Consider the following 26,435-nt stretch of genomic DNA (forward strand, 5'->3'; position numbering starts at 1 on the left):
CTAGATTAATATAATGCGTTGCGTAGTTGTGTGTTTGTGTTATTTTCCTGCCACTGAATTATTCACAAAGCGGATGGTATATGATTCATTTTCTGCAGCACTGACTCCATGCTGGTTAAAGCTTAATGCATATGTGTTCAGATGTGACTGAATCTTCAAAGGAAAGCTAAGCAAATGCTGCCAGATAATATACTATTACCACCATAATTATTATTATTATTATTTGTCTTTGTGTGGTTATGACAGGTTATCCATGCACACGTATTTTTTATAGCGTGATGACATACCCTCCAACATTCATGAGTTGAAAATGGGTATAAAATCCCTGCACCCCTCCCACCTCCCGCCATCCTTGTGGGTGGGGGAGTCTCAGCAGTGTACAAGCAGCTACTTCCCAAAGACTATAATGAAAGTCGTGTATACAGAAGGAATAAGATCATTTCTGTGTATATATATATATATATATATATATATATATATATATATATATATATATAATAAAATAATCTCCCCTTTTTGGAATCACTGGAGTTTGATAACATAAACTTTTGTCTGTGATGTTGAACCCCTAAAACTGCAGGTACCATATACTGTATTGTTTGGTGTGTTAGTTCCCATGAAACTGATAAAGAATGATTAAAACCAGGGCGGTATTCCTAGGCACCCGAGGGCAGATGCCTAGGGCAGCAGTGTTTAGGGGGCAGCCTTTTAGTGGACTATTTCTTTTCTTCTCTAGCTGCTGTTTGCAGCTGAGCTTTGCTTTTCTATTCAGCCACTCTACTTTTTACCTTACACACTTCCGCATGGCCCAGCCACTGCTATTGTCATTGCACATGGTACATTTGTGTGAGGAACTCAGAGAAAGATGGAAATGGCTGGAGGGCAGACAGAAAGATGTTATGTACTAAGGTGTATGGAATGTAGGGCCCTCTACCAAAAGTTTTCTTCTAACCCATGGAGCCATACAAACTTCAGACTTCGGTTACACTGCAACAATGTTCCTGTCACTCATGACGCTATCTCAGTCCTATCACTCTATTCCTGTGTGTTCTACACTTCCAGCATGCCCCTGAACCACTAGCAGCCACAGCTCGGCATTAAGGGCATTGCATCTGCCCACAGAGGCCCCATTATCTCCTGATTTTACCAGCTTGGCACACGCCAGTGAAGGTGCGATGCAGACATCACCCCCAAAATATGATGTTTCTGCACTCCCACTTGACTGTTGGGATTGTGTTCCTGGGGTTGTACCCAGCCTCCTTTTTCCTCTAAACATGTTCTATTTTGGTCTCATCTGACCACATGACCTTGTCCCATGCCCCCTCTGGATAAAGCAAATGATTATTGGTGAACCTCAAATGGGCTTGGACACGTGCTGGTGTGAGAAGAGGGACCTTGTGTGCCCTAGAGGATTTTAATCCATGATGTGTTACTAACAGTAATCTTCCAGACTGTGATCCTAGATCACTTAAGATCATCAACCAGGTCCTGCCATTTAGCTCTGGGCTGATTCCTGACCTTCTTGTATAATCATCCTTACCCCACAAGATGACATCTTGGAGCCCCAGGAAGATTGACAGTCATTTTATTTTTTAAGAATTGCACCAAAAGTTGTTGCCTTCTTACCGAGCTGCTTGTCTATTGTCCTGTAGCCCATCCCAACCTTGTGCAGGTCTACAATGCCAGACACCTCTGTCTCTTTGAAGGTTAAACACCAACTGTTCTGTGCCACAACATAACCATTCATGGAAGAGTCCAGAGGCTCTTGTACATAATACATGGTAGCCCCCTGAATTTATTATTGTAGGAATATTCTTTACTTTTGATATGCGATAGACTGGATAATTTCATGTGTTTAAAGGGGTTTTCTGGGTAGCAGAAGATGGTAGACACTGTGCAGCTATTTGTCATCACAAGTGAGGAAATTGTGCCCACACACAATGATCGTGTTTTAGACCAGCTCCTGCACAAGGGACACTTTTGATATGTGGAATTACAAAAAGTGATTGTCAGGGAGCAGAAGGCTTCAGCTTTCTTCTGCTACCCAGAAAAACCCTTCTTGTTAGTAGAGAGCGGCTGAACTTGCACTGTGCTCTACTGCATGTCCAGTCTTGAGTTTATCCGTCCCTTTTCTAAGGTGGTCGACTGTGCGGTGTTATCTAGTCTGTCCTCAGTGTAGACAAGCGTGAAGACTCCCTTGTTTCTGGTTTCCCTAGGGTTCTTGTCTGGCAACCCATAAAGCTTGGCAAGCTAGTGGCAGGAACAATTTTACACACCTCCTGCCTAGCCTGTAGACAGGCACTAACTAAAGTAAGTGGTTACTAAAGAGGAAGAAGTGTATGTGTAGCCAGACCTAAATGTGAGCTGCAGCTGTGCTGTGTGAGGGTGACATGTAGTGGTTGGAATAAGGAACAGCGACCACCTGTCTTAACCTGTGACACTAGGGTGATACAGTTTTACCAAAGTGTGAGAAGAGAAAAGAAAACACGTAGTGGAACACTACATTATGCAGGATTAGAATAGACATAACTGCCTTTTTCCAAAAACAGTGCTCCTGGTTCCATGCAATAGTTGCAGTATTACACACATACTGAGGACAAGGGTGGCAATGTTTCTAGCTGAAAGCAGTTGTGTTTATTCCTATCCTGGATAACCCCTTTCAACCATTTTCTTTTATAAATGTGTGGTTGTCCCCTCTATAAAAAGAGTAGTTTGTGTGGGAAACATGCATCTCCTCATAAAGTTTTGTCTGCTTCTTAAAGAGGAAGTTCTGGGGGGGGGGGGGCTTGAAATGGCAAATATATGTACTGCTCCCCAAGCCTGCACTGCAGCCGCTTCATGGAGCTTCTGGACCCCCAGCTGTCATCCCCCTGGTCAGGGTCCGGCACAACCCACAATTTGGATCACTGAAGAGCAGGATTTACCTTGCTCAGCCAATCAGTGATTAGCCAACAGTATCCCGTCCCAGTCTGACTGGCAGAGCACGGCCTCCATCAGCCGGGTGGTGACGTAGCTGGCTAGGAGCTCAGAAGACAACCGGCGGGGTCCAGGAGTGCGATGAGGCTCTGCGCGTGCACCAGGACAGGTCACTATAAGTTGTTTGTTTTATTTTTCCCCTGCCCATAAAGATATTGTACTTCCTGCCCGGACTTCTCCTTTAAGGAAGCCATTAAACAAATACAGTGTGTGTACCTTAGATGTTTTAATGAAATATGTTCTGTGACCTAATTACTAGAAGAGGAAAAAAGCAGGAGAGCACCTCTTCTGTAGGACTGTAATCCGCATATGTCTCATGCAAGTAGTAGCCTCATGGTTCTTCATCAATCTCTCCAAGATGATGATTGGTGTGCACAAAGGTATCTGCACCTACAAAACTGGACGTCTCCCCCTCTCAGTTGGAAGTGACTGAATAATGGAGTCTTGAACTATGTTGTTGATTGAATAATGCTTATATATAGTGATGCATTCCTGATTCGGAGTGCACTGTTCTTCAGATGAATACAATTGTGTTTAGTCTCATTCCTAATTTTTTTAAATTTTTCCTTATTGCTGATCGAAATCTCTCTCTTTAAGGCACCAAAATGCAGCACAAAAAAATAAAAAAATACAAAGCGAATGCATTCCTCTAAGGGTGACCTGGGAGTGTGTGCTAATACCCATCCCTCTACCTTTTACAAAATGGCCATGAATCTTTCTATATCACATAGAGTGTTGAACTTGCTTTTGTTCGCGGGCTGTAGTGAGACTGTAGAGCGGGAACATTAGCTTCTCCCGTACTTGCAAGAAACTCATTAACAGCATGAAATAATAGCCAGTATCCAGTGTCCTATAAGAGACTCTAATAGGAACTGTGCATGTTCCAGGAAAGAGAATAAGTACGTTGTTAGCAGTGAAAAGCTTTTTTGCCGACAAAATAGTTCTGAGCAAAAATTACCCTTTTCCAGAAAGAAGAAAGATTAATTCCAGAGCGTTGGTGGTCTTGTTTGACTGGTTAACTTTATGCCTGGGTTGAACTAGAATGACCCGCTGACCTGACAGTGACCCAACGGTTGCTGAACAAAAGGACTTGGCGACAGACTCGGGCCTCAGCTGAGGTCACTGTTGCCTTTTCAATGTGCTCGGCTGCTGAGCATTTGAGTGGATCATTTTTCCTGTCCTTTGCTTCAAGCCATTGAGTCTGGTAACACAGCACAGTTCTGTTCATGTAGGTTGTTACTCTGCAGAATCCAGTTTAAAGGGCACTGTTAGTCTTAAAGGGGTTATCCAGCGAAAATCTTTTTCTTTCAAGTCAACTGGTTTCAAAAATGTATATATAGACTTGTAATTTGCTTCTATTTAAAAATCTTGTCTTCCTATATCAGCTGTTGCATGTCCTGCAGGAAGTGGTGTATTCTTTCCAGTTTGACACAGTGCTCTCTGCTGCCACCTCTGTCCAAGACAGGAACTTCTCCTGCTCTGAACAGTTCCTGTCTTGGACAGAGATGGCAGCAGAGAGCACTGTGTCAGACTGAAAAGAAAACAACATTTCCTACAGGACATCCAGCAGCTGGAAAGTATGGGAAGATGAGATTTTAAATAGAAATAAATTATAAATCTACATAACTTTCTGTAACCAGTTGATTTGAAGAAAAACAAAAAAACAATTTTCGCTGGATAACTCCTTTAAATTAAAGAAAATAGGGAATGCAGTGTCTTAGATATATCTTAACCTGAAATACTATGATCCACCATTGGTTCCTACCAGGTCACCTAGACCTACAGGCAGATGTTAACAGAAAACTGGTGTTGTCACTCACGAACTGCATCTTCCAAAATGAAGCAGCCAGAATACAGAAGAAATTATTCATCTTACAGTTGTAGGAAGACTAAGTAATAAACTCAAGAGTAGTTTTAAGGCTAGAGTTATTCAGTGTTTTTATGGCTTTTTTTTAACTTATGTTAGAAAAAGGCATTTAGATATTACCTAAGTGTATAGGGATTTATGAAATACTGTTTGCGAAGCTTCATTGAATGCTGATAGTAAATGCATGTTACATTTATCAAATGGCAGGAAATACGTCTTCTATGGGGGGGAAATAAGCATCAGTTATATAAATAACTCTTGTAGAAACATTTCTAACAACTTTTTTTTTTTAAATGAAAAACAGCAAAAATACATCTGGCATCACCATCAGGACAACTTTATAATTTCGTACGCTGGTAAGCGATTTAATGCTAGATCTTCCTCGTCTCTAGCCTCACATTAAGGGTAAATGGCCACTGACTGATTTGCTGTGGATTTTTCTTGTGGATATTTCCAAGACAAACCTGCAGCAGATTACAGTACCAGAAAAGTAGATGTATTTTTTGAAATCTAATCTAAAGACATCAAAGATATTACTGATTGAAACTGAAGGTAAGCGGATTTTGACCCAGCCAATCATCCTGCCGGCTTGTTTGTTTTTTTTTTTTTTAAAAAAGGAGCTAGTCCTTTAATGGAGATGCTCACCCATATTCATTTAATTTTTTATACAATTTTTTTTATATACCATTGTTACAGGTGGTTTGGCTATGACAGGAATTCAGATATACAAAGTAGGGATGGTCCGAACAGAGTTCGGTTCGGGTTCGTACGAACCCGAACTCTCGGTAATAATTCCCGCTGTCTGCCCGCTCCGTGCACCGGGGGGCGGATCCATCGGGAGGACCGCCTGGAAAACTGGGATACAGCCATAGCTATAGGCTGTATCCCAGTTTTCCAGGCAGTCCTCCCGCTGTATCCACCCGCTCCACGGAGCGGGCAGACAGCGGGAATTTGATGCCGAGCGTTCGGGTTCATACGAACCCGAACCTCGGAGAGTTCGGACCATCCCTTATACCAAGTATCATCTTTTATGGTAGTTAAAACAGCCCTGCTGCCGAGCAGTAGAAGATGACACATTAAGACAGCCTGTCACTGCGTTTAGACAGCAACTATATTATGCCTAGCCCCATCAACAAACTAAAGATTTCTTTGTGGGTGGGTTGTGACCAACCAAATGGAATACAAGTAGTAGGCCAAGCAAAAAAATCTTAAAGGAGTTATCTGGTAACAAACAATATTCTAAACAACCCCTCTTCCCAATACAACCCTACGTCTAATATACATGTATACCCTGTGTTTTTTTTTTTTCATACTTACCTGCTCTGGATGTCTAAAATTATCTTCTCTGTGTCCTCTCTGACAACACTAATCTCCCTCTTCTCACTCCCTTTGTATACACAGGACATGTGATCTCCTCTCTCGGGGCTGCGTTAGCTTATTATTGGCTTAGTAACCCGGCCCCCAGGAGACATTATCTGCATCATCTCTATGCACCTGTTTACTGGTGAAAGTGCTGCTTCCATAGACTTACATGTGTCCCTGAGCCTAGGTTTCTGTAGTATGAAAAGTTAGAGTTCTACCTCTGCTTGCTGTCAGTGAATGCAGGCATATGTACCTCTCTTTGTGTCACAGCTCTGCATATTGTAAGTGTTATAGATGTTCTTAGAGTCTGGATGGGACTAGATTGTTTTCATTCATAGTCAGCAAGAAGAGATCTAAACCTACAATACACCCCCACCCCTGGTAAACAGATGCACGTTATGTCGTTTAATAGAATTTAGACCTATTTTTATAGTTGATAGTTCGCATGTAATAAAACGTCGTTTGGTCGTTCACAGTAGTGGCGGACGCAGTGTTGACGACAGGACTAACGCAATAAAGATCATAAGTAACGATCATTGTTCCGTGTAATTGGGTGAACGATTTCAGGTCGTTCGCCATAGCGGTCATTTGAGTTCGTTTATTGTTAATCATTGATCGACAAAAAAATTGCTTTATGTAATAGTACCCTAAGACCAGCTAGGTTTGGGAGCATTTCATTTTTTAGCTCTCAGGTGGATAACCCCTTTAAGAGAAGACAAGTGGAATAAAAAGAGATAAAGAAGGAGGTGAAAGAACCAGATTCAAAAAGTAGATTATAGAAAATGAAAAGCAGCGTGGAGGGGAGATCACAATACAATAATCTGTTATAGAAAGAAGTAATGACGGGAGAGGATCAGATAGTTCACCTGCTCACCCTAATAAAACCCTAATTCTCAGAACGCCAGAAGTGAATGCTCTTATTTGCATGACAAAATTGATTTTGTTCAAGAACACTAAGAGATATGCAAATAAGACCTTTTACCTGGCCTGAAGCGAGAGGGAAAAGTTTTGATGTTGAACAGCCTAAAATTTGAACTGAAAGATTGGTGGAAGGCATCACAGCTGACGGGATCAGCGGCAGACACAAAGGGCACAGATTTGGTGATTGGGTAACAGAGGAATAATGCAATGGGCCTTATAAAATTTTTCTGTAAACTACACCCCTAAATGGTCAGTTCCGTAAGGGAACTAAAGTACATCCCTGCTTAACCATTTCTATATAGTGTTTCACTCGAAACGGTAAAGGGGTTGGCCACTTCACAGTAAAATTGTTGTGTGTGTAGTATAAGTTGGTGTATTTACAATACTTACTGACCGCAGCTCCCTGTGTGCCTCTTAGAGCTAAAATCAGACTCCCCTCCTCCAGGTTGAGCCTGCTCTTTGGTGAGGCTGTCCATAAGATGGCTGACATGGAGGAGCATGTGACCATGCCCCGCCCCCAGTGTCCTCCATATGTATATACAGGCTCAGTGGGGGCGGGGCATGGTCCCATGGTTCTCCATGTCGGCCATCTTATGGACAGAATCACCACAGAGCAGGACAGCACAGTTTGGAGGAGGGGAGTCTGATTTTAGCTCTATGAGGTACACAGGGAGCCAGGGGCGGATTAACTTTACCATAGGCCCCGGGCTGTTCACCAAGCCTGGGCCCCCCCACCCCACTGTAACTATGGCAGCACTAGCCTGGTGTTCATAGTACAGTATAGATAATGTCATGATGTCCTGATTTGTACAAAATTGCCATAAAAAAACTGTAATTTTTGCAAATCATGGCAGAAGTGTAGCCTGGAGACAGTACACCACTGAAAGTATAAGTCTTTTTGGGTGGTCATGGGCCTCCCAGGAGCTCAGGGCCCCGGGCTGCCGCCCGAAACGCCCCTATTATAATCCACTACTGCAGGGAACTTTTAGTATAAAGTGGTCAACCCCTTTAAATTGTAAGTGTGTTACTTTTAAAACGATCTGTTTAATATGAAGGCATCTTTAGTGGACGTGGATAAAACAGTAACAATTACACAGTAAATGAGAAGCACAAAGAAGGGCATACTAGATGGACCTTCATTACCGTTGATGATTTTCTATTTCAATAAGCCATTTGTTTGGGGACTTTTTGTAATGCAATTGGGATGGGAAAGTGGCAAGCTATGAAAAAATACAGACGGTGGAAGAGGTCACAATAGAGATTAGTATGGGACAGCAACTGGAAAGATGGCAAGAGAAAAAGGAGGGAATTATCAAAAGCAGCCATTTGGAAGACTAGTAGTAATAAATGTACAGAGAGAGGCCCATCTCAAATAGTCCTACGTTACAATGCTGTAAGTAACAGTACAATGGCACCTCTGTTTTTCCTGCACTCATTTTCACATATCCATCGAGTTTGGCTTGTGACATGTCAAGAACTTGGATCAGTCACTGCTCTGGACCTACTACAATATGCAATGTGTCAGAACAGTAAAATGTGCAATGTTTATGTCCATTAGTGGCAAAAGAACCAGCAATTAGACAGCTGGCAGCCAAACAGCACCTCCTGAACAGCAGGGAATCTGGGCACTAGTCTGCCATCATTAAGGCATCTTTAGGGGCTTTGTTAGTAAAAATACATTTGCTGTTAAGTGTCTGTGTCAAATATCTGCCTTAAAGGGGTATTTTCTATATAGCTGTGGTCATAGAGAAAATATTAAACATCCTATGCTTACCTGTCTGCGCTCCCCTGGTATCCTGATGGTTGTGTTTATGGTGACCCCCATCTACAGTCAGCGGGGGACACCGAAAACACCGCCAGCAGGACATTGACAGGTAAACATAGGATGGTTGTTATTTTCTAAATGACCGCTGGTATATAGGAGAAATTTGCAAATGCCAGACAGCCACTTTAAAGAGAACCTGTCAATAAGATAATCTATCACCATCATGTAATAGAGCAGGAAGAACTGAGCAGATTGATATATATCTTTGTGGGAAAAGATTCAGTATAACTTGTAACATGTCGAGTGAAATCCCTGCTAATTCTGTGATAAGGAGTCCAGTGGGCGGTGTCACTCAATGGACTGGACTCTTTAGCAAGGACACATCAGAGATTTCAATTAATAATTTACAATTTATACAGATCTTTTCCCCATAAAGCTATATATCAATACACTTAGCTTCTTCTGCTCCATAACATGATGACGATAGGATAGATAGCATTTCCATGGTGACAGATTCCCTTTAAGTTAAAAAACCTATGACTTTTTTTTCCAGCAGGTGGTGGTGCTCGAGGTGGGATGAACCAGTAGTATGTACAAAAGAGCCTGGCACTCACCAAGTCGTATAAATCATTGATTGTAGTGCAACATGCACTAGTATACCGAGTATTACATGAGTATGTGTTTTGGCCCAGCACGGCCTTCATCAGCTTTACTTATTATCTTGTAATCTGTAGCATCACAGGGGCCAGAAGAGGTGGAGTCCCAGGAGAGCACAGGTTACACCAACCCTGCCAGAGAATTATCTCCCATTGAGCTCTTGTTTTCCAACCTCTTCTGGATTTTGTTGGATTTAAACTGAATTTAACACAAATCCTCCATAGAAAATAGTTTTTGTACAGAGGTGCACACTAGTACTGTATATATCTCTTGGGGCTGCAGTGTAGAACTGTTGCAGGATTGTGCATGAGACTTTAATAATATAGGCATGGCTTTAGCACGTTAGGTACCAGAACATAGCATCAGTGGTTGTCATTATTTGAGTAGATGTTGTAGAACGTGCAGTTCCTCATTACCTTGTTTTCAGGTTTTGGAGAAAAGAACAGATCCTTAAAGCGTAACTGTCATGTTTTATTGCAGAAATCAGTAGTATAAGCGATTTTAAGATACTCTGTAATAGGTTTCATCAGCCAAAAAAGCCTCCTTCTGTACTCAAGGAGCAATCTCCCAGCCTCCCCCCCTGACTTCTTATCTGTGCATTATCAGGCAAACACGTCTTCATTACAGAGAAGCCAGTGAAGACGGGCTCTGCTCTCTCCATTGTAAGCCTATGAAGGGGGGAGGGGCCGAGGGAGATGAGGGAGCAGGAAGAGGAGACATGAAGGTCAGCTGTTTGTAGATTGTCTGGGCACCTAAAACGCAAAATTCAGGTGTCAGAAAGGTCAGTGCTTATCTATGAACTTACTGAGAGAAGATTGCAGGGTGTTGTGCTGTGCAAGACTGCTCCGTGCTCAGTCACTCCTAACAGCCCCTCCCCTCTCCATAGCCACATAATGGAGACAGAAATCCTGCTTCTTCTGATGTGAGGGGGGAGGCTGGGAGATTGCTTTTTCAGTCCAGAAGGAAACTCTTTTAGTACATAAAACCTATTACAGAGTTTCTTAAAATCGCTTGTACTGTTGATATTTAATGTTTACAGAAAAATTACCCTGAAATGACAGTTACGCTTTAAGGGCCTTTTACATTGGACGATTATTGTGCAATAAATTGTTGAATCGTTTGAATGTAAGCGATAATATTTTGGTGTAAACGCATCAAGATCGAACGATGAATGAAAATTTGTTCATATGTTGTTGATCGCATTGTTTGAGCTGACCTCAAAATCATTTTAAAAGGGAAACTATAAGCAGGTTAGACTAATGTAACCTGCTGATAGCCCCCTATTGCGCATGGGTCACCAAGGAGGACCGTATGTCTCTTACCTTCCTCCTGTGTGCCGTTCCTGTGCGGTTTGCAGCATAATCCTCAGTTCCGAGTACCTTTAGGAGCCCTGCCCCGCCCCGATCGCATGAGCAGGCCAGCTCCTTCTGAAGCCCCAATTTCACAGGGCGACTTGAGGAGCTGTCAGCGCTCGTTTGCTTTTTGTTCCCTGCTCCTCATTCCCCGCGTGTAATAGCGGCGGCAGCGAGCGGGTGAGTACAGGGGGGGCTGTGGGGAGCTGTGGGGGGGCTGTCCAGTAGATCACTAGATCATCCGGGCAGCCCATTAGGGATAGCAGCGGTATACTGCCACGGCTCCTAGTCCACGGAGCGACGACAGCAGATCATTGCTGTATGAGTGGTTTATCTTTCAACATGTTGAAAGACAAACGACTGCAACGATCAGTCGACATTGTTCATCTTCGCTGATCATTGCCTTCTATTACACAGAATGATTATCGTATGCTATAGGCCCAATCTTTCCATGTAATAGGGCCTTGATGATAATCAGTAGATCAGTCGGGTCGGGAAAGCACTCGGGGAGCGGGGCAGTCCTCCTAGCAGTGCCCCAGACTGAATATCACTGCTAACAGCACGGAAATGGTGCTGAGAAGGAAGGTAAGAGACATGCCTTCTTCCTCACCGTTCCCGTGCCCAATAGGGACATATCAGCAATTACGATGTAAATACGATCATATCAATGACTTTTCTCAGTGATATGTCTTTTTGTCTACACGACTGTTTTTAAAAAGAAAAAAAAAAACATTGCTTGTTCTTCTCCAAACTAGCGCTTAAGCGATCTTTCTGTACGTGTAAAAGGACCCCTGTTTCTGCTGTCTGTCCTGTACTGATCTTCCCCAGTATACCAAGGAGCTAAATGCTGTTATAGCCTATCATATCCTCTTGTTCATCATCTTTCAGTGACAGTGAAAAACAGAATTGCTACAAGCCAGTAGAGCAAAAGCAGATATGTGATTGCGATTGTGAGCAAGATAAGCCATCAATAATTCATAGAGAACTATTTCTTGTGTGTTCCACTAGATCTCACACTATACCAGGAAATCACCAGATAATGACCATTAAGAAGTCCTATTAGCAGTGATTGAGGGTACCATTATGTACCCAGAAAAAAATACTTTTCATGAAAGGGTAAAACCTTGATCTGGATAGGCAAAAGAGTCCGTGGAGCCTCGGTTGCAAGTCTCAAAACACGGGATAGCCAGATATCCCTAGCCTGTTGCCACGGGGTGCCTCCAGATGGGGAGAGCACCACACCACCCTGATAGATAACCCCTTAAGTCCCACTTGGTTGCGAGTATTGGAACATATATGGGGGAACAACAGGGTGGCCCCTTTCGTGTCAAAGTCTAACTCAAGATGCGAGTATTGCAATCATGACAAGGGCTTGCCAAGGCAGGCTTCCATCCACAGACAGCCGTTTCTGGGTATTTGCCCCTCGTCAGTGTGGAGCAGGATTATGGCTAGTTGGGGCAATGACAAATCAACCAACAAAACACAGTTATCACTGAACTCAAGGAGATCAGTGAAAAAATTGCAATGAAGTACTCAATCAAGAGTCTCCACTAATGCCCCCAAAAATTTAAATATGCAAAAAAGGAGTCCGTGGAGCCTCGGTTGCGAGTCTCAAAACACAGGAATAGCCAGATATCCCTAGCCTTTTGCCACAGGGTGCCTCAGATGGGGAGAGCACCACACCACCCTGATAGATAACCCATTAAAGGGGTTTCCAGTGCCACAAAAATATGGCCACTTTCTTTCAGAGACAACACGACTCTGGTCTCCAGCTCAGGTGTATTTTGCAATTAAGCTCCATTAACTTCAATGGAACTGAGCAGCAAAACCTCGCCCAAGCTGGAGACAAAAGTGGGGCTGTCTCTGGAAGAAAGTGGCCATGTTTTTGTAGCGCTGGATAACCCCGGCGAGATTCTCGCTGCGAGCCCGGCAGGTCCTGGCAGTTCCCATATACTACATACTTGCTGCGGTCTAAACGACCGCAGCGAGTATGTAATTCTGCCGCCCTTAACCCCTTCTGCTCCCGCCCGGCTCCCCCGCCTGTAAGCATACTTTACCTGTCCTTGCTGCACGGGTCCGGCGTCCTGCTCTCCCGTCCGGCCAATTAGTGTGTTTCCCAGCCGCAGCCACTGATTGGCCGGACGGGAGAGCAGGACGCCGGACCCGTGCAGCAAGGACAGGTAAAGTATGCTTACAGCGGGGGAGCCGGCCGGGAGCAGAAGGGGTTAAGGGCGGCAGAATTACATACTCGCTGCGGTCGTTTAGACCGCAGCAAGTATGTAGTGTATGGGAACTGCCAGGACCTGCCGGGCTCGCAGCGAGAATCTCGTTGCGAGCCCGCCCGTGTGAATATACCCTAAGTCGCACTCGGTTGCGAGTATTGGAACATAAAAAAGGAATCTGGATAGACCATAGACAATAGGAATGCCTTGTCCAGTAACTATTCTGATCATCACAGTGAACACCTCCACTAAGTGTGAACTCATGTATGTAGGGTGGGTGCAGGAGTACAGAGTTAGGGGTTGTCAAATAGTTTTGTCAAATTCTCTTGTACAGCTGAATAACACAGCCCCCATGGGGGGGGATCTTTTCAAATCAACTGGTGTTAGAAAGTTTTATAGATTTGTAATTTACTTCTATTTAAAGGGAATCTTTCAGCACCCAGACCCGACCCGAGGTGCTGACAATGTGCATTAAGTTGTAGCTCACTAGTTGATAGGTTGACTTAGGTGTCAGTGGAGGGTATAATGCATTCTGAAAATTGGGGATAATGCATTCTGAAAATTGGGGATAATGCATTCTGAATATTGGGAATAATGCATTCTGAATATTGGGTATAATGCATTCTAAAATTGGGGATAATGCATTTTGAATATTGGGGATAATGCATTCTGAATATTTGGGATAATGCATTCTGAATATTGGGGATAATGCATTCTGAATATTGATGAGCGCTCTACACAATGGAGAGCTGGCCGTGCAGGTTCGGTGCACTCTCTTCATTGTGGGGAATATATCTCCTCCATTCCAGTGAATACCAACAATCTTAAAGGTTGGACCCCATCAAAAATTTAACACTAACATTTTCATCATACACATGATTGAAATCCTTAATCCCCCCCCCCCCCCCCCCCCACACACACACACCAAAACTGATAATAGTTACAATTACAAGAGACGTATATACCCCTAATTACAGGCTGAAGATCCTCCTGGCTGAGGAGTCTCCCTTTTCATCCGCTCCTTAACCATCCTCTTCCTCCATCTTCTCCACTTTCTAAGATTCTATTGCATGGTAGTCTTAATGGCTATGTCCATGGGTTAATATAAAAAATATTGTCAATGATAGCCATTAATCACTTAACTATACCTAGGATGGGATTAGTGAAAAACTAATAAACTGAGATATCCTTTTAGCTTTGCCATAGGCAAATTTCACACATGGTCATGGACATACTGTGGACCATCAATTCTTTTACTCCAGTGTGCCAAATGCTCTTTTCCAATGTGCTCTCTACTCCCGGCATTTTTTTTTTCTTTCAAATCAACTGGTGTCAGAAAGTTATATACATTTGTAAATTACTTCTATTTAAAAATCTCAAGTCTCCCAGTACTTATCAGGTGCTGCATGTCCTGCAGGAAGTGGTATATTCCTTCCAGTATTTATTCCACAGTGCTCTCTGCTGCCACCTCTGTTCATAACAGGAACTGTCCAGATTAGTAGCAAATCTCCATAAAAAACCTTTACTGCTTTGGACAGAGGTGGCAGCAGAGAGCACTGTGTCAGACTGGAAAAAAAAAACTCTACTTCTGGCAGGACATACAGAAGCTGATAAGTACTGGAAGACTTGAGAATTTTAAAGGGAATTTGTCAGGTCCCTACCAGGTACAGAGCTGGAGATAGCTGTGGCACTTCAGCTTCCAAAAAAAATGCAGTTGTATACCTTTGCAAAGGACCATAAGCAAAGACAAAAGCACCCTTTGTTTTATCTGCCTGTGTCGGCACCTCTGTACCTTGTACATACCGGACAGATTCCCTTTAATTCCGATCTCTTGCTATATCCCTGGATGAGGGTGTTTTGTCAGTGTTTGCTGAGAAGCCGGTACATATTCTTGCATTGCAGAGCTTTGGCTTGCTTTTAGTGCTCGGGCTTTGGCGCAGCCCACACTATTTAATGTTATTAGCCTTCAACAGCCTGAACCCTCTGAAGCCTTCCATCAATTCAATAATTAAAGCCCAGACACAACACTCTAAAAACACTTTCTGGATCACAGCGATTTACAAGTTTGTTGTATCCATCAATCAAAATAAGCAGAATGAGCATCAAGTCAAGGACAACCAGTGTTGGCAGCAGAGGGCAGAGCATCACCAGAACAGTCTAGTTACCTCTCCCACACTCTTCTTCCATGTATTCCTTTACAGTCAATGAAACAATTGTTTACAATAATTTCATCTTTTCAATACTTTTTCCATTTCATTGTTTTTCGCTCCGCTATTATATCAGATACAAATAAAGCATTACATATAAGGTTTTTAAAGCACATGAAACACACAAAGTGAAGACCCAAAACATGACCTGTTAAACAAAATAAACTATTATGTAAGGCTACGTTCACACAGAGCAAAAGGAGCGGATTACGCAAGGAAATATTTCCGCCTGAAATCAACTGACGCTGAATTCCGAGCAGAATATAAGCAGAATGCAAGCAGAATCCCTGCGTATTCTGCTAGGAAAGTGTTCAGCTCGTAATCAGCTCTTGACAAATTCAGCGCGGAATACTCGAGGAATCCGCGCTGAATCCGCATGCATTCAGCGCTGAAATTCAGCGAGTATTTGGTGAGTAAACTAGACTATACCAGAACATATACTAGAATCCTCCTCCCCCCCCTTTTCCCCATTTCCGCGCTGATTCAGCGAGTAATTTCTGCTTGTATTACGCTTGTATTCCGCGCTGAATCCGCGCTGAATCCGCGCTGAAACAGAAAATCAGAGCCCCATTGATTTGTATAGGCTTCCGCTAGCGGAAGAATGAACATGTTCATTCTCCTGGCGGAAAGCGGATTAGTTCAGTGCGGAAATTCCACTGTGTGAACTGCAGAGCAGAATTTCCATTCAACACAATGGAAATTAGCTCTGCACCTATTTTAACGGCTGAAATTTCAGCGCTGATTCAGCGCAGAAATTCAGCTGCTTTTGCTCAGTGGGAACGAGCCCTAAGAGTATAATTCAATACAAGCCTGAGTCTTAGAAAAGTAGATAAAATGCTGACCATATTATCTGCACTGAATATATGTACTCAGAGAAATATATGGGATGTACAATAGAGTTCTGGGGTCTTACATTGTGTACAGTTAAGGCTCTATTACACAAAACGATTATTGGCCTCTCTTGGCCGACTACCGGTCATACGACCACGATCAGCTGACATGCACGATATCGGCTGATTGTGTCAGTGAGGGTCTGCTTCTCGTCACTCCGTGTAATAGGAGCAGGGGCAGTAGACTGACGCTGACATCAATAGGCAGCCCAAATGATCTATTGATTGGTCAGGCAGCCCTTTATGCTGCTCCAGGCTCGCTGTCAGTGCATGTAGTCACACAGCCAGCGAGCGGAGAATGAGGGTAAAGCAAGCGATGAACTGAGAGGTTGACGCTTGCTCCCCCCTGATTATTGTGCTATGTAATACGGCCTTAAACCATTATGTTTGAGTCAGGAGCCAGCCATCATGCTCAGCTTCCAATCAGGGGCGGTCTTGGCATTTCTGGGGCCCCACGCAAAGTTATGTCTGGGCCCCCCCCCCCCTCGACACGCGTTCCAAAACAATAGACCGCTATGTGTTGCCCCCTGTAGTATATACCCCTTGTGCGCTACCGCCAGTAATATATACTCCTTGTGTGCTGCCCCCAGTAGTATATACCCCTTGTTTGCATCCCCCAGTAGTATATAGACCCCTGTGTGTTCCCCCAGTTATATATAGCCCCCCCGTGTGCTCCCCCAGAAGTATATAGACCCCCTGTGTGCTGCCCCATTTGTATATAGACCCCCTGTGTGCTGCCCCCAGTTGTATATACCCCCTGTGTGCTCCCCCACTAGTATATAGGCCCCCTGTGTGCTCCCTCAGGGGTATTTAGCCCTCCTGTGTGCTCCCCCACTTGGATACAGACCTCCTGTGTGCTCCCCCACTTGGATATAGACCCCTGTGTGCTCCTTCAGTAGTATATAAACCCCCTGTGTGGTTCCCCCAGGAGTATATAGACCCCTGTGTGCCCCACCAGTATTATATAGACCCCTTCACTCTTGTGGCCGCAGAAAGGGTTCTCCCTGCGATCACAAGAGACCGCACTCCCCTTGTCCTGGCGCCGATGCTCCAGTGATGTCACTGGAGTGCCGGCACCACAAGGACAAAGCTGCCACTTGTGACCGCAGGGAAAACGCTTCCTGCGGCCACAAGAGTGACTGACAGGAAGGGGGCCAATGTCTCCCGCCCTGTCAGTGCTGCTGCATGTAACTATGAGCGCTCATTACGAGTGCTCATAGTTACAGTTCAGATGGCAGCAGCGAGCGGGGCAGCAGCCCTGTCCAGCGGTCTTGAGCACAAGACCTGGATGTTGGGGGCCCCAAGCGATCGCTTGGGGTGCTTGGTGCCAAAGACCGCCACTGCTTTCAATGACCTGGCAACCATTTTGGTGGGTTGCAGGGAGTGCGCCGATGGCTTTTCTATCGACCGGCCTGCTGGGACTCTAGTCTCCATAAGTATCCTCCCCTCTGTGTCCCCTTTGCCTGCGATAGAGCTTCCTTGTGAGCTGATTGTATTCCCTGGTTTTCTGATCCTGGTTTTGGCTTCCTGACTCTTCCTCTGATTACCGATTCTGAACTGCAACAACCGACTGATACCGACTCTGCAGATTGACTTTGATTCATTGTGTTTTGTTTGTCCAGTCTGCGTTTTTGTGTTTCCACTTACTTGTTCAGGTCAGGGACTGTCGCCCAGTTATCCGCGGCAGTTGTAAGTAGGAACAGGGGGCGGGCGCCAGTACAGGGCCTCAGCTGTCCATTGTATGGCATCCGGTCAAACATAGGTCAGGGCAGACAGAGTTTGATCAGTAGAGAAGTAAGTCTGAGGACATGATGGTCCCGGTTCTTGCAGTATGTAGGATGGGCAGTAAGTCAAGGCAGGCAGCAGACAAACGGACGTGCACAGGAATCTAGGCTTTTTAAGAATGAAATTTATCTATGAGATAATTTAGGAACTTATTTCCTGAGGTGATAAATGATGGGGAAAAGATCTTTTAAATAGCAAATGAGTGCCAGTTGCCCCTAGTTCCCTCCTCACTGTTGATGCTATTACATGGAGCGGGGGGGAGGAATCATCCAGGGGGTCCATAGGAGATAGTGTCTGCTGACGCCACTCCCGCTACATGGAGCAATGGCCAGCAGACTGTCGCTATTATTAAGCTTTTAGGTCATGCTTTAAATCAACGATCAGCAGAAATAGTGTATGTTGTCTGATCGTTGATTTAAAACATGACCTATTACAAGAAATGATTATCGACCGGAACGGCCTCCAATCGGCCGAGTACAGCCGATAATCACTAATAGTACCTTAAGTCATAAGTTCCAGAGCAGAAGGATTACAGCGGCAGAACAGAGGAGCACGGAAGAGAAATGCATGTCCCAGCTGCTGGAAGTGGAGCAAGGAAGAGACCTTGATATAACCTGTAATATGTAATACATTGAAGTGTGTAAAAATACTTGCATAAACCTCATATTCCGATGTTGGGAAGATTCCCCTTGACCCACATTATGATGTCAAAACCTATTGATTACTTAGAGATGAAGGATGCCATAGAGATGCTTCTTCTATCTACCCCAAGGAACAGGTTTACATAGAGGAAAAAGGAGGTTGTATTGTGTATATAATACAGTAAACCTCTTAGTGACGACCAGCCAAAATGGCACTGAAAGTGTCTATGTATGCATAGTCCATGCATAATATAGGGTGAAACGGTTACAGGAAATGTGGTCTAGAATAGGGGGGGTTATCATTTGGAGACGTTTCGCTGTACGGTATGTTCAAGAGTAATTAATCAATGCTTAACAGGAAGCTTCCCTTCGCGAGGTGTGAATTAGAAGGAATAATGTATCCCTGTATTAATTATAAAGAAGATTAGATGTCACCTCCGAGTTCTATGATCAGCATAAATATGCTCCAGCCTCGTGCTTTTATATGGTGACAGTACTATATGGTGACTTCTTTATAATTTACTATAGAAATTACATTACCAGTATCTTATGGTATAATTTACCTTTATAAGACCCAGTTTGTAGCCCATATCAGCTGGTTTCAGCAGTATGAATATTGTTCTGCTCATCTACTGTATGCCTTCAGGGGGTTTCATTGTATTCCACGAACACATTAAGAAAAATGGTCAGCTCACTAGTATAGGGATCATTGATTATGTGTTATCTATGGTCCCCAGAGTGACCCCATAGATCTGAATGTAAGTGAAGATCAATTTCATTATTCTTCTGTCTTACGTGTATTTTTAATTTACCTTTTAGAATCCATAATGCCTTCTACCCAAGTCATCCAGTGTTCGTCCTCACGTTGCTGCATGTGATGAGTGCGCCACTTCATGGGTTGGCCAACACCATTGTTTTTGTATTGGACAAAGAAACTTGGAGCCAGCTTACAGTGACATCGCTGAGGGTGAGTATGTGATGTATTTATACTGTTATCCCTGAAGCATTCCATTTGTAAGTCCATCAATGGCTGGATATATAATATATCAGGCTTTCTAAAGGTGTCCTTACATCTTCAATGGCTGGAGGGGGTTGCCATCAGTGGGGAAACCGGAGACCCGTAGTAGGACACTTGAGTGCAGCCAGTTAAGCATGAGCTTCATAAAATGCGTGACCACCAGGGCCATACTTACCTCTAGGCACCCGTGGTCCGGTGCCTAGGGCAGCACCTTGCAGGGGGGCAGCACCAGGGAGCAGGGGGAAGAAAAACACTTTTTTTTTTTTTTTTTTTTTGTCTCTCACCTCCCGTTCAGACTTGCCAGTAAATCTGGTGTCTTTTCAAAAGGGGGTGGGGGTTTGGGGTAGGGTGGTATTGGTTAGGTCTGGTATGGTGGTGTTAAATATGACGCCTGGAGCTATCACCTACCAATCCTGTGGTGAAATTTGTTGATGTTTTAAGCAGTTAAAAACAATGAAAAACATGATTCAGACAATAATTCTACTCTGTTCTATTCTATTCTGATCGTTTTCTCTATTCCACCGAGCGATAATCGGCCCGATTATCGCTTCCGTGGAATAGGCCCCTTACTGTCCACATCCAATTTAAAGGGGTTATGTTATAATATTTTTTTCTCCTAATAGCGCAGTACTGCTTAAAAATGAAATAAAAATGATGAAATAATATCAACATGATTTCCTTGTAGTGCCAGTATTGCCCATTCCCTGCTGATCAGCACTTCCTAGTTTATGACACATAGCAAATGTCTCCTCAGCCAATCACTGACTGCTGAGGTAGGGATCAGGAAGTGCTAATCAGTGTGGAGAATGGCAGCTGCAGCTGAGTATTGCTTATTTTTGATTTTCATTACTTTTAAGTCAAAATTAACTCTTAAAGGGGTTAGTTTTCAGCATTAATAACAAATTATAATTGGTAAAAATAAAATAAAGATGTACTCTCCTCTCCTAAGCCCTATGCAGTTTCAGCACCAAAGCTTTCAGTCTCCTGTCTACTTCCTGCCAGCCTTTACCCTGAAGATCTTTACTTCTCTAAAGCTCAGATCTGTCTGCTAAACCTATAACTGATGGTAGATATGTTTGATCTATTATCACATAGCTGATACCAGCTGATATTTATTATCACATATCATTATCACATAGCTGAAATCAGAGTTTCTATTAGAAACTTAGGCTAAGTTCACACAATATGTAAAAGTACTTTGTACGGTGTGGAAAACTGCCCATTCTTAAATGGGATCCCGGCCGGAGCAGTCAGTTTTCTGTGACTGCAATTCAGTGAATTGCGGCCACAGAAAGACCTGTCAGTTCACACAATGAAGCTAGCGGATCCCGCTGCTTGCTTCATTGTGTGCTATGAGGAGTTCTGATGCGGGTGTGCGCCCGCATCAGAACTGGTACTGCAGTACTGTCCGGGATGATCTTTGCAGAGACCAGCCGTTCCGTGACATGGTGTGAACATAGCCTTAAAGCCTTAAAGTGTACCTGTCCTTATAACTTTCAAAATCTAAATAAATAAGCCGTAGATGTGATATACAGCATATATGCAATTTACATTCATTATTTTATTTTTTTTTTGTTATCATGGAAAACATGGCACTTCCTGTTTACAGACTCATTTTTTCCCAAAGAGTCTAAACACAGGAAGTCCCATGTTTCCCAGGTCATTTGCACTCACAGAGAAGGCAGTCATTTGACAGACACATTGAGCCATGACTGTCTGGTAAAAAAAAGATACTAAACACATGAAGTCACAGCAGTACAACCAGCACAAGACTAAAAAGCTGCCTTCAGGAGACTGGACCTGGATACAGGTAAGTATAGCTTTGTTTTAACATGATAAAAAATAATGTAAATTGCAAACTTTCTTTATATCACATGTTGATTTAGATTTTTAAAGTTATAATGAGAAGTTCCCTTTAAGTTCACGCCCATCTGACTATTAACAGAATTGTGAGACAATCTACAAACCTACATATCTCAGGAATGGGAGGCCATATCAGGAAACTATAAAAAATTGTGCATTCACAGCACCCTCCTTTTAGAGGCTGGGACCTTAAGGAACCCCTTTTATTTTTAACTCCTTATTTTTTTATGATTTTTAGGGGTAGTGCTCTATCATTTAGTAGCCTTGTCCTGAATTGTTCTCACCATAAAATGGGTTAAATCTTTGCCTGAGAATTCATCCTACTTCCATCTGTGCTGAGTGATAAATAATTATACTTCACAGTCTTTCCCATCTGGAGAATTAAGCCTGTTAACCCAATGCTACTGGACTATCCATAAATCATTATTTTCTGCTCTTCTCGCTCATTAGAAAGCTTTGCCCAATTTATATGAGCAAGGGTTGTGCTTAAAAATATATAAAAAAAAAAACTATTGTCCACTTAGAATAACAGAATATTCATAGCATCTTGTTATCTTGTTAGGCTCTAAACAATTAAGAACTCCCCGGGGATCAATATATGCCCAAATTGTGTGATAAATACACAGACAATTGCTCCTATTGTTTCCTAAATAAAATAATTGTTATAATTGTACTGCTCCATCATAGAACAATTTCACCTCTTTTCGTGTAGATACCAGTTTTCTCATAGGTTATCTATAGATTCGCTCACTGTTGTGTATGTCTGTTTACAATAAAGATGAGAACGTAGAGATTTAAAAATTTGGTCTGATTTTTCAGAACAAAGGAGGATCTCCCATTTGATGTGCAGGTTGATAACTGATTTTATCCGGATTCTAATTAGACTTCTGTTTTTTTTTTTGTGTTTTTTTTTTGTATACTTGCAATTTGTATATTTGTAATTTACTTCTATTTAAAAATCTCACGTCTTCCCATACTTATTAGCTGCTGGCTGTCATGCAGGAAGTTGTGTATTTTCTCCAGTCTGACACCGTGCTCTCTGCTGCCACCTACACTCCAGGTATAGTTGAATCTCTAAACCCAAATGTGTTGGAGCTATGGTCTAGGGGTAACTCTCCTGTATACAGACCTGGCAGCAGTTTATCCTTTGGTTTAAATCCCCTGATGGAAATGAAATATAGGTCTTTATTTTTCCTTTTATTTCCACATTATTGTATCATTCTAAGGCTATGCTCACACACAGTATTTTTGCTGAGTATTTTCCAACCAAAACCAGGAGTGGATTGAAAACACAGAAAGGCTATGTTCTCACACTGTTGAAATTGAGTAGATGGACGTTATTTAATGGAAAATAATGCCCGTTGTTTTAAAATAACGGCCATCCACTCAGTTTTAACAGGTATTTGAACCAAATAATGACCTGTTGGCAGGTCTTTAGACAGGTGAGCTACCTCTAGACCACAGCTCCAACAAATTTGGGTACAGAGATTCAGCTATATCTCGAGTGTTTCTTTCAGACATAACCTGCCTACAGAGGACTGATCTGCAATCAGAGACACCGGCTGACAGCTGAGCGGGCAGGAGTAATAATTTTTTTTTATGAAGAGGAGGGAGGAGGCATTACAGAGTGTGGCACAAACAACACTTTGACACTTCATTACCTTAGGATTGTGCATAATCCACTGCACAGACAAATTACCAAAAGGCCCCATGCTCACTACAGGACTGCCGGCTACAGCACACTGTCAGCACCTTAGGTGGGTCCCGATGCTGACAGATTCCCTTTAACTGTTGGACAGATGTTTTTTAAAAGATGGTTGGTGATCTAAAGCTCTGTGACAAACTTAGTGCAGCTACTAATGGTGGTTATATTGGCTTTCTCATTAATAGATATGGTGTGAAGGGAGGTGTGCCCCCCATGCCAAATTTACTACAATTTACATTTGTATGCAGGCTTCACTTGTAACGTAAATCTACACCAGCTCACAGCTAGTATAGATCACTATGGCTGCCAGATACTCAGATTTCTTGAGAGGTGAGCGCCTTTCAATAAATCAAAACGTAGGTGAGAGCGGTCATGCTTTAGTAAGGTGTATAGATACATTCACCCCATTGTGATTATACTGTAAAATTTTAAGGCAGATTTTAACCCCTGACAATGTATTAGAATTTAAATCTGTTGGAAATCCAAAGAAAAGTGTGCATGTAACATTTCTGCATGAATTTCTGGAAAGATATGTATTTGGACGCTCTTTAAGCTGAACCCACAGATCGAACGGCTCCGTCACGGGGAAACCGGTGACGCGGTCCATTTTTCGGACCGCAGCCAGGTTCCCGTGCACGGTGCAGTACTATGCACCGGAACTGGCCGATACTCAAGCACTGGAGGCTGGCCGGGCCGCCCCCAGTGGGAGGGAATTCCCTCCCCTGTATGACGTGGCTCCCTTAGAATGAATGGAGCTGCGTCATACAGAGGAGGGAATTCCCTCCCACTGGGGGCGGGCGGGCCGGCCTCCAGTGCTTGAGCACCGGCCAGTTCCGGTGCATAGTACGGCGCCGTGCACGGGAACCGGCTCCCCCGTGACAGCACCGTTCGATGCATGGCTTCAGCTTAAAAAGGATGTTCCTGGTGGTACATCCTCTTTAAAGGAGTTATCCACCTAAGAGCTAAAAAATGCTCCCAAACCTAGTCTAGTCTTACTCACCAAGTCCTCCTGAGTATCCACTCCTGTATTTCTAGCTGCTGCCATTCCTGAGCTACAAGTTGATTGGACCCTTTGCATACTCGCCCCCTTAGCTTTCTTTCCTGCCCACTGCTGTCATTACTATTGCACAGTAAGCACAGGAATGTTTTTTTTTTCCCACTGGTTTTGCATCACATCACCCCAGTATGTACTTCATACTAGCTGATGATGTTGCAGAGATGATGTGCTCCTGGTGTAGCAGAGCTGATGCGCGCATGGTGTAGCTATGTGCTGCATAACAGGCATGTGGGGGTGTAGTGTAGGTTTAGATCGCTGCTTGCTGACTGTGAATGAAAACATTCTAGTTCCATCCAGACTATAAGAACATCCATAACACTTACAATATACAGAGCTGTGACATAAAGACAGGTACATATCCCTGCATTCACTGTCAGCAAGCAGAGATAGAACTATTACTTTTATAATTACAGAGACCTAGGCTCAGGGACACATGTAAGTCTATGGAAACAGCACTTTCACTAGTGAACAGGTACATGGTGTTGATGTCTCCAAGTCAATAGACAGCTAACCCAGCCCCCAGAGAGGAGATCACATGTCCTGTGTCTACAAAGGGAGAGGGGAGAAGGTGCAGCGCATTGTCAGAGAGGACACAGAGAAGATGATTTTAGACATCCAGAGCAGGTAAGTATGAGAAAAAAACAGGGAAAAGGTGCCAGATAGGTTATACATGTATATTAGAGGTAGGCTGGTATTGGGAAGAGTGATTGTTTATAATATTGTTTTTTTGCTCAGATAACCCTTTAAAGCTCAGGGCTGTATTACACGGCCCGATCACTAATATAAAGGAGCGCCATGTGTGTCATCAACTGTTTCAGCAGAATAGTGAGCTTGGCGCACATCAGCATGTGACTTGCAAGCACAACAGTCCAACTCATTTCCATGTCATTCTTATAGTTTGATTATAAACATTGCTTTGTCTTGGCTCCGTACCACTGCGGATCTATCACCAGGAGAGGTAAAGAGAACAGTTTTAGAAGTCTCAGGAATTGAAGGCGTTGATTGGATTTCCTGTTCCTACAGTAATATTACAACATTTACTACACTGCATGGAAAACAAGGTGCTGTTTAAAAGTATAAAGGCCAATTAAATGGCTGCGACCTTGCGTAGTGTTCGGTTCCGACCTCTGTCTTCTAGACACCGCTCAGACATCAATGAGTTAATCGCTTTGCTTTGATAGCAGCGGAGGCAAAAGAGAGAAAGTCAGCCGAGCTGTGTGGTCCTGCTCAGTCTGTTTCTAGGCACATGTAGGGAATAAAAGCGATGAGCCAAGATGAAAGACTCTCTAGCTCGCTCGCAGAATGGAATTTTGTTTAATGGTTATCTTTGTGCCGTGATTGAAGAAAATAAGAAAAAGGAAAAGATTTAGCAATTTTCCCCCGTTCCAACTTGGCTCTGGGGATCTGCAGAGATTTAGGTCCATCAGTAAAGTGACAGTATAACCCAGGGCATTGTATTACACTGTTTAATTAAACAGAGGATTCAGAGTGTGTGAACATGACCGGATTTTTGCGGTGTGTAATGTGGCTCTACGTATGTATTTATGTCACTGAGCGAGCCTAGCAGGTGAAACAAAGAATTTAGCTGATGCGGGACAATTGACATGTGCTTTTTAGAGATGAGCGAACCTGGAGCATGCTCGAGTCGACCCGAACGTTTGGCATTTGATTAGCGGTGGCTGCTGAAGTTGGATAAAGCCCTAAGGCTATGTGGAAAACGTGGATATAGTCATTGGCTGTATCCATGTTTTCCAGACAACCTTAGAGCTTTATCCAAGTTCAGCAGCCTCCGCTAATCAAATGCCAAACGTTCGGGTTCGGATAGACTCAAACCCGAACCCGGTTCGCTCATCTCTAGTGCTGTTCTTACTGGTGGTGCCGCACATAAGGCTTTTGTTGTGGGAACGTTACAACCACTTTATTGTCTAATTTTCCCCCCTTTGGGTATATGCACACTGAGCAATTCTCGCGGAATTCCGCGTCAAAATAAGCGCTGAATCCGCTCAAAATTCCACCCGTTTAAATGTAACATTGCTCCTTTCCATAGAACAAAAAGGGATTTCCGTCTATCCGTGCACACTGCGGAAATTTCTGTCTGGAATCCGCGTTCCGCCCAAAGAATTAACATGTCAATTCTTTGGGCGGAT

The 26,435-nt window shown here is 43.4% G+C and overlaps 1 protein-coding gene across 5 annotated transcripts in view; it reads left to right on the forward strand.

The window, feature by feature from the left end:
- The window catches only part of LOC138767870 (uncharacterized), a 341,381-nt gene that overhangs the window by 303,078 nt on the left and 11,868 nt on the right, over window positions 1-26,435 (forward strand). For all 5 annotated transcript variants that reach the window (XM_069945717.1, XM_069945715.1, XM_069945720.1 and 2 more), the window contains one exon: window positions 19,465-19,612. In XM_069945717.1, the coding sequence (XP_069801818.1) occupies window positions 19,465-19,612 (148 nt within the window). The remainder of the gene's footprint in view (window positions 1-19,464; window positions 19,613-26,435) is intronic.

This window comes from Dendropsophus ebraccatus, chromosome 11 (genome assembly GCF_027789765.1).
Source record: "Dendropsophus ebraccatus isolate aDenEbr1 chromosome 11, aDenEbr1.pat, whole genome shotgun sequence".
Taxonomy (NCBI): Eukaryota; Metazoa; Chordata; class Amphibia; order Anura; family Hylidae; genus Dendropsophus; species Dendropsophus ebraccatus.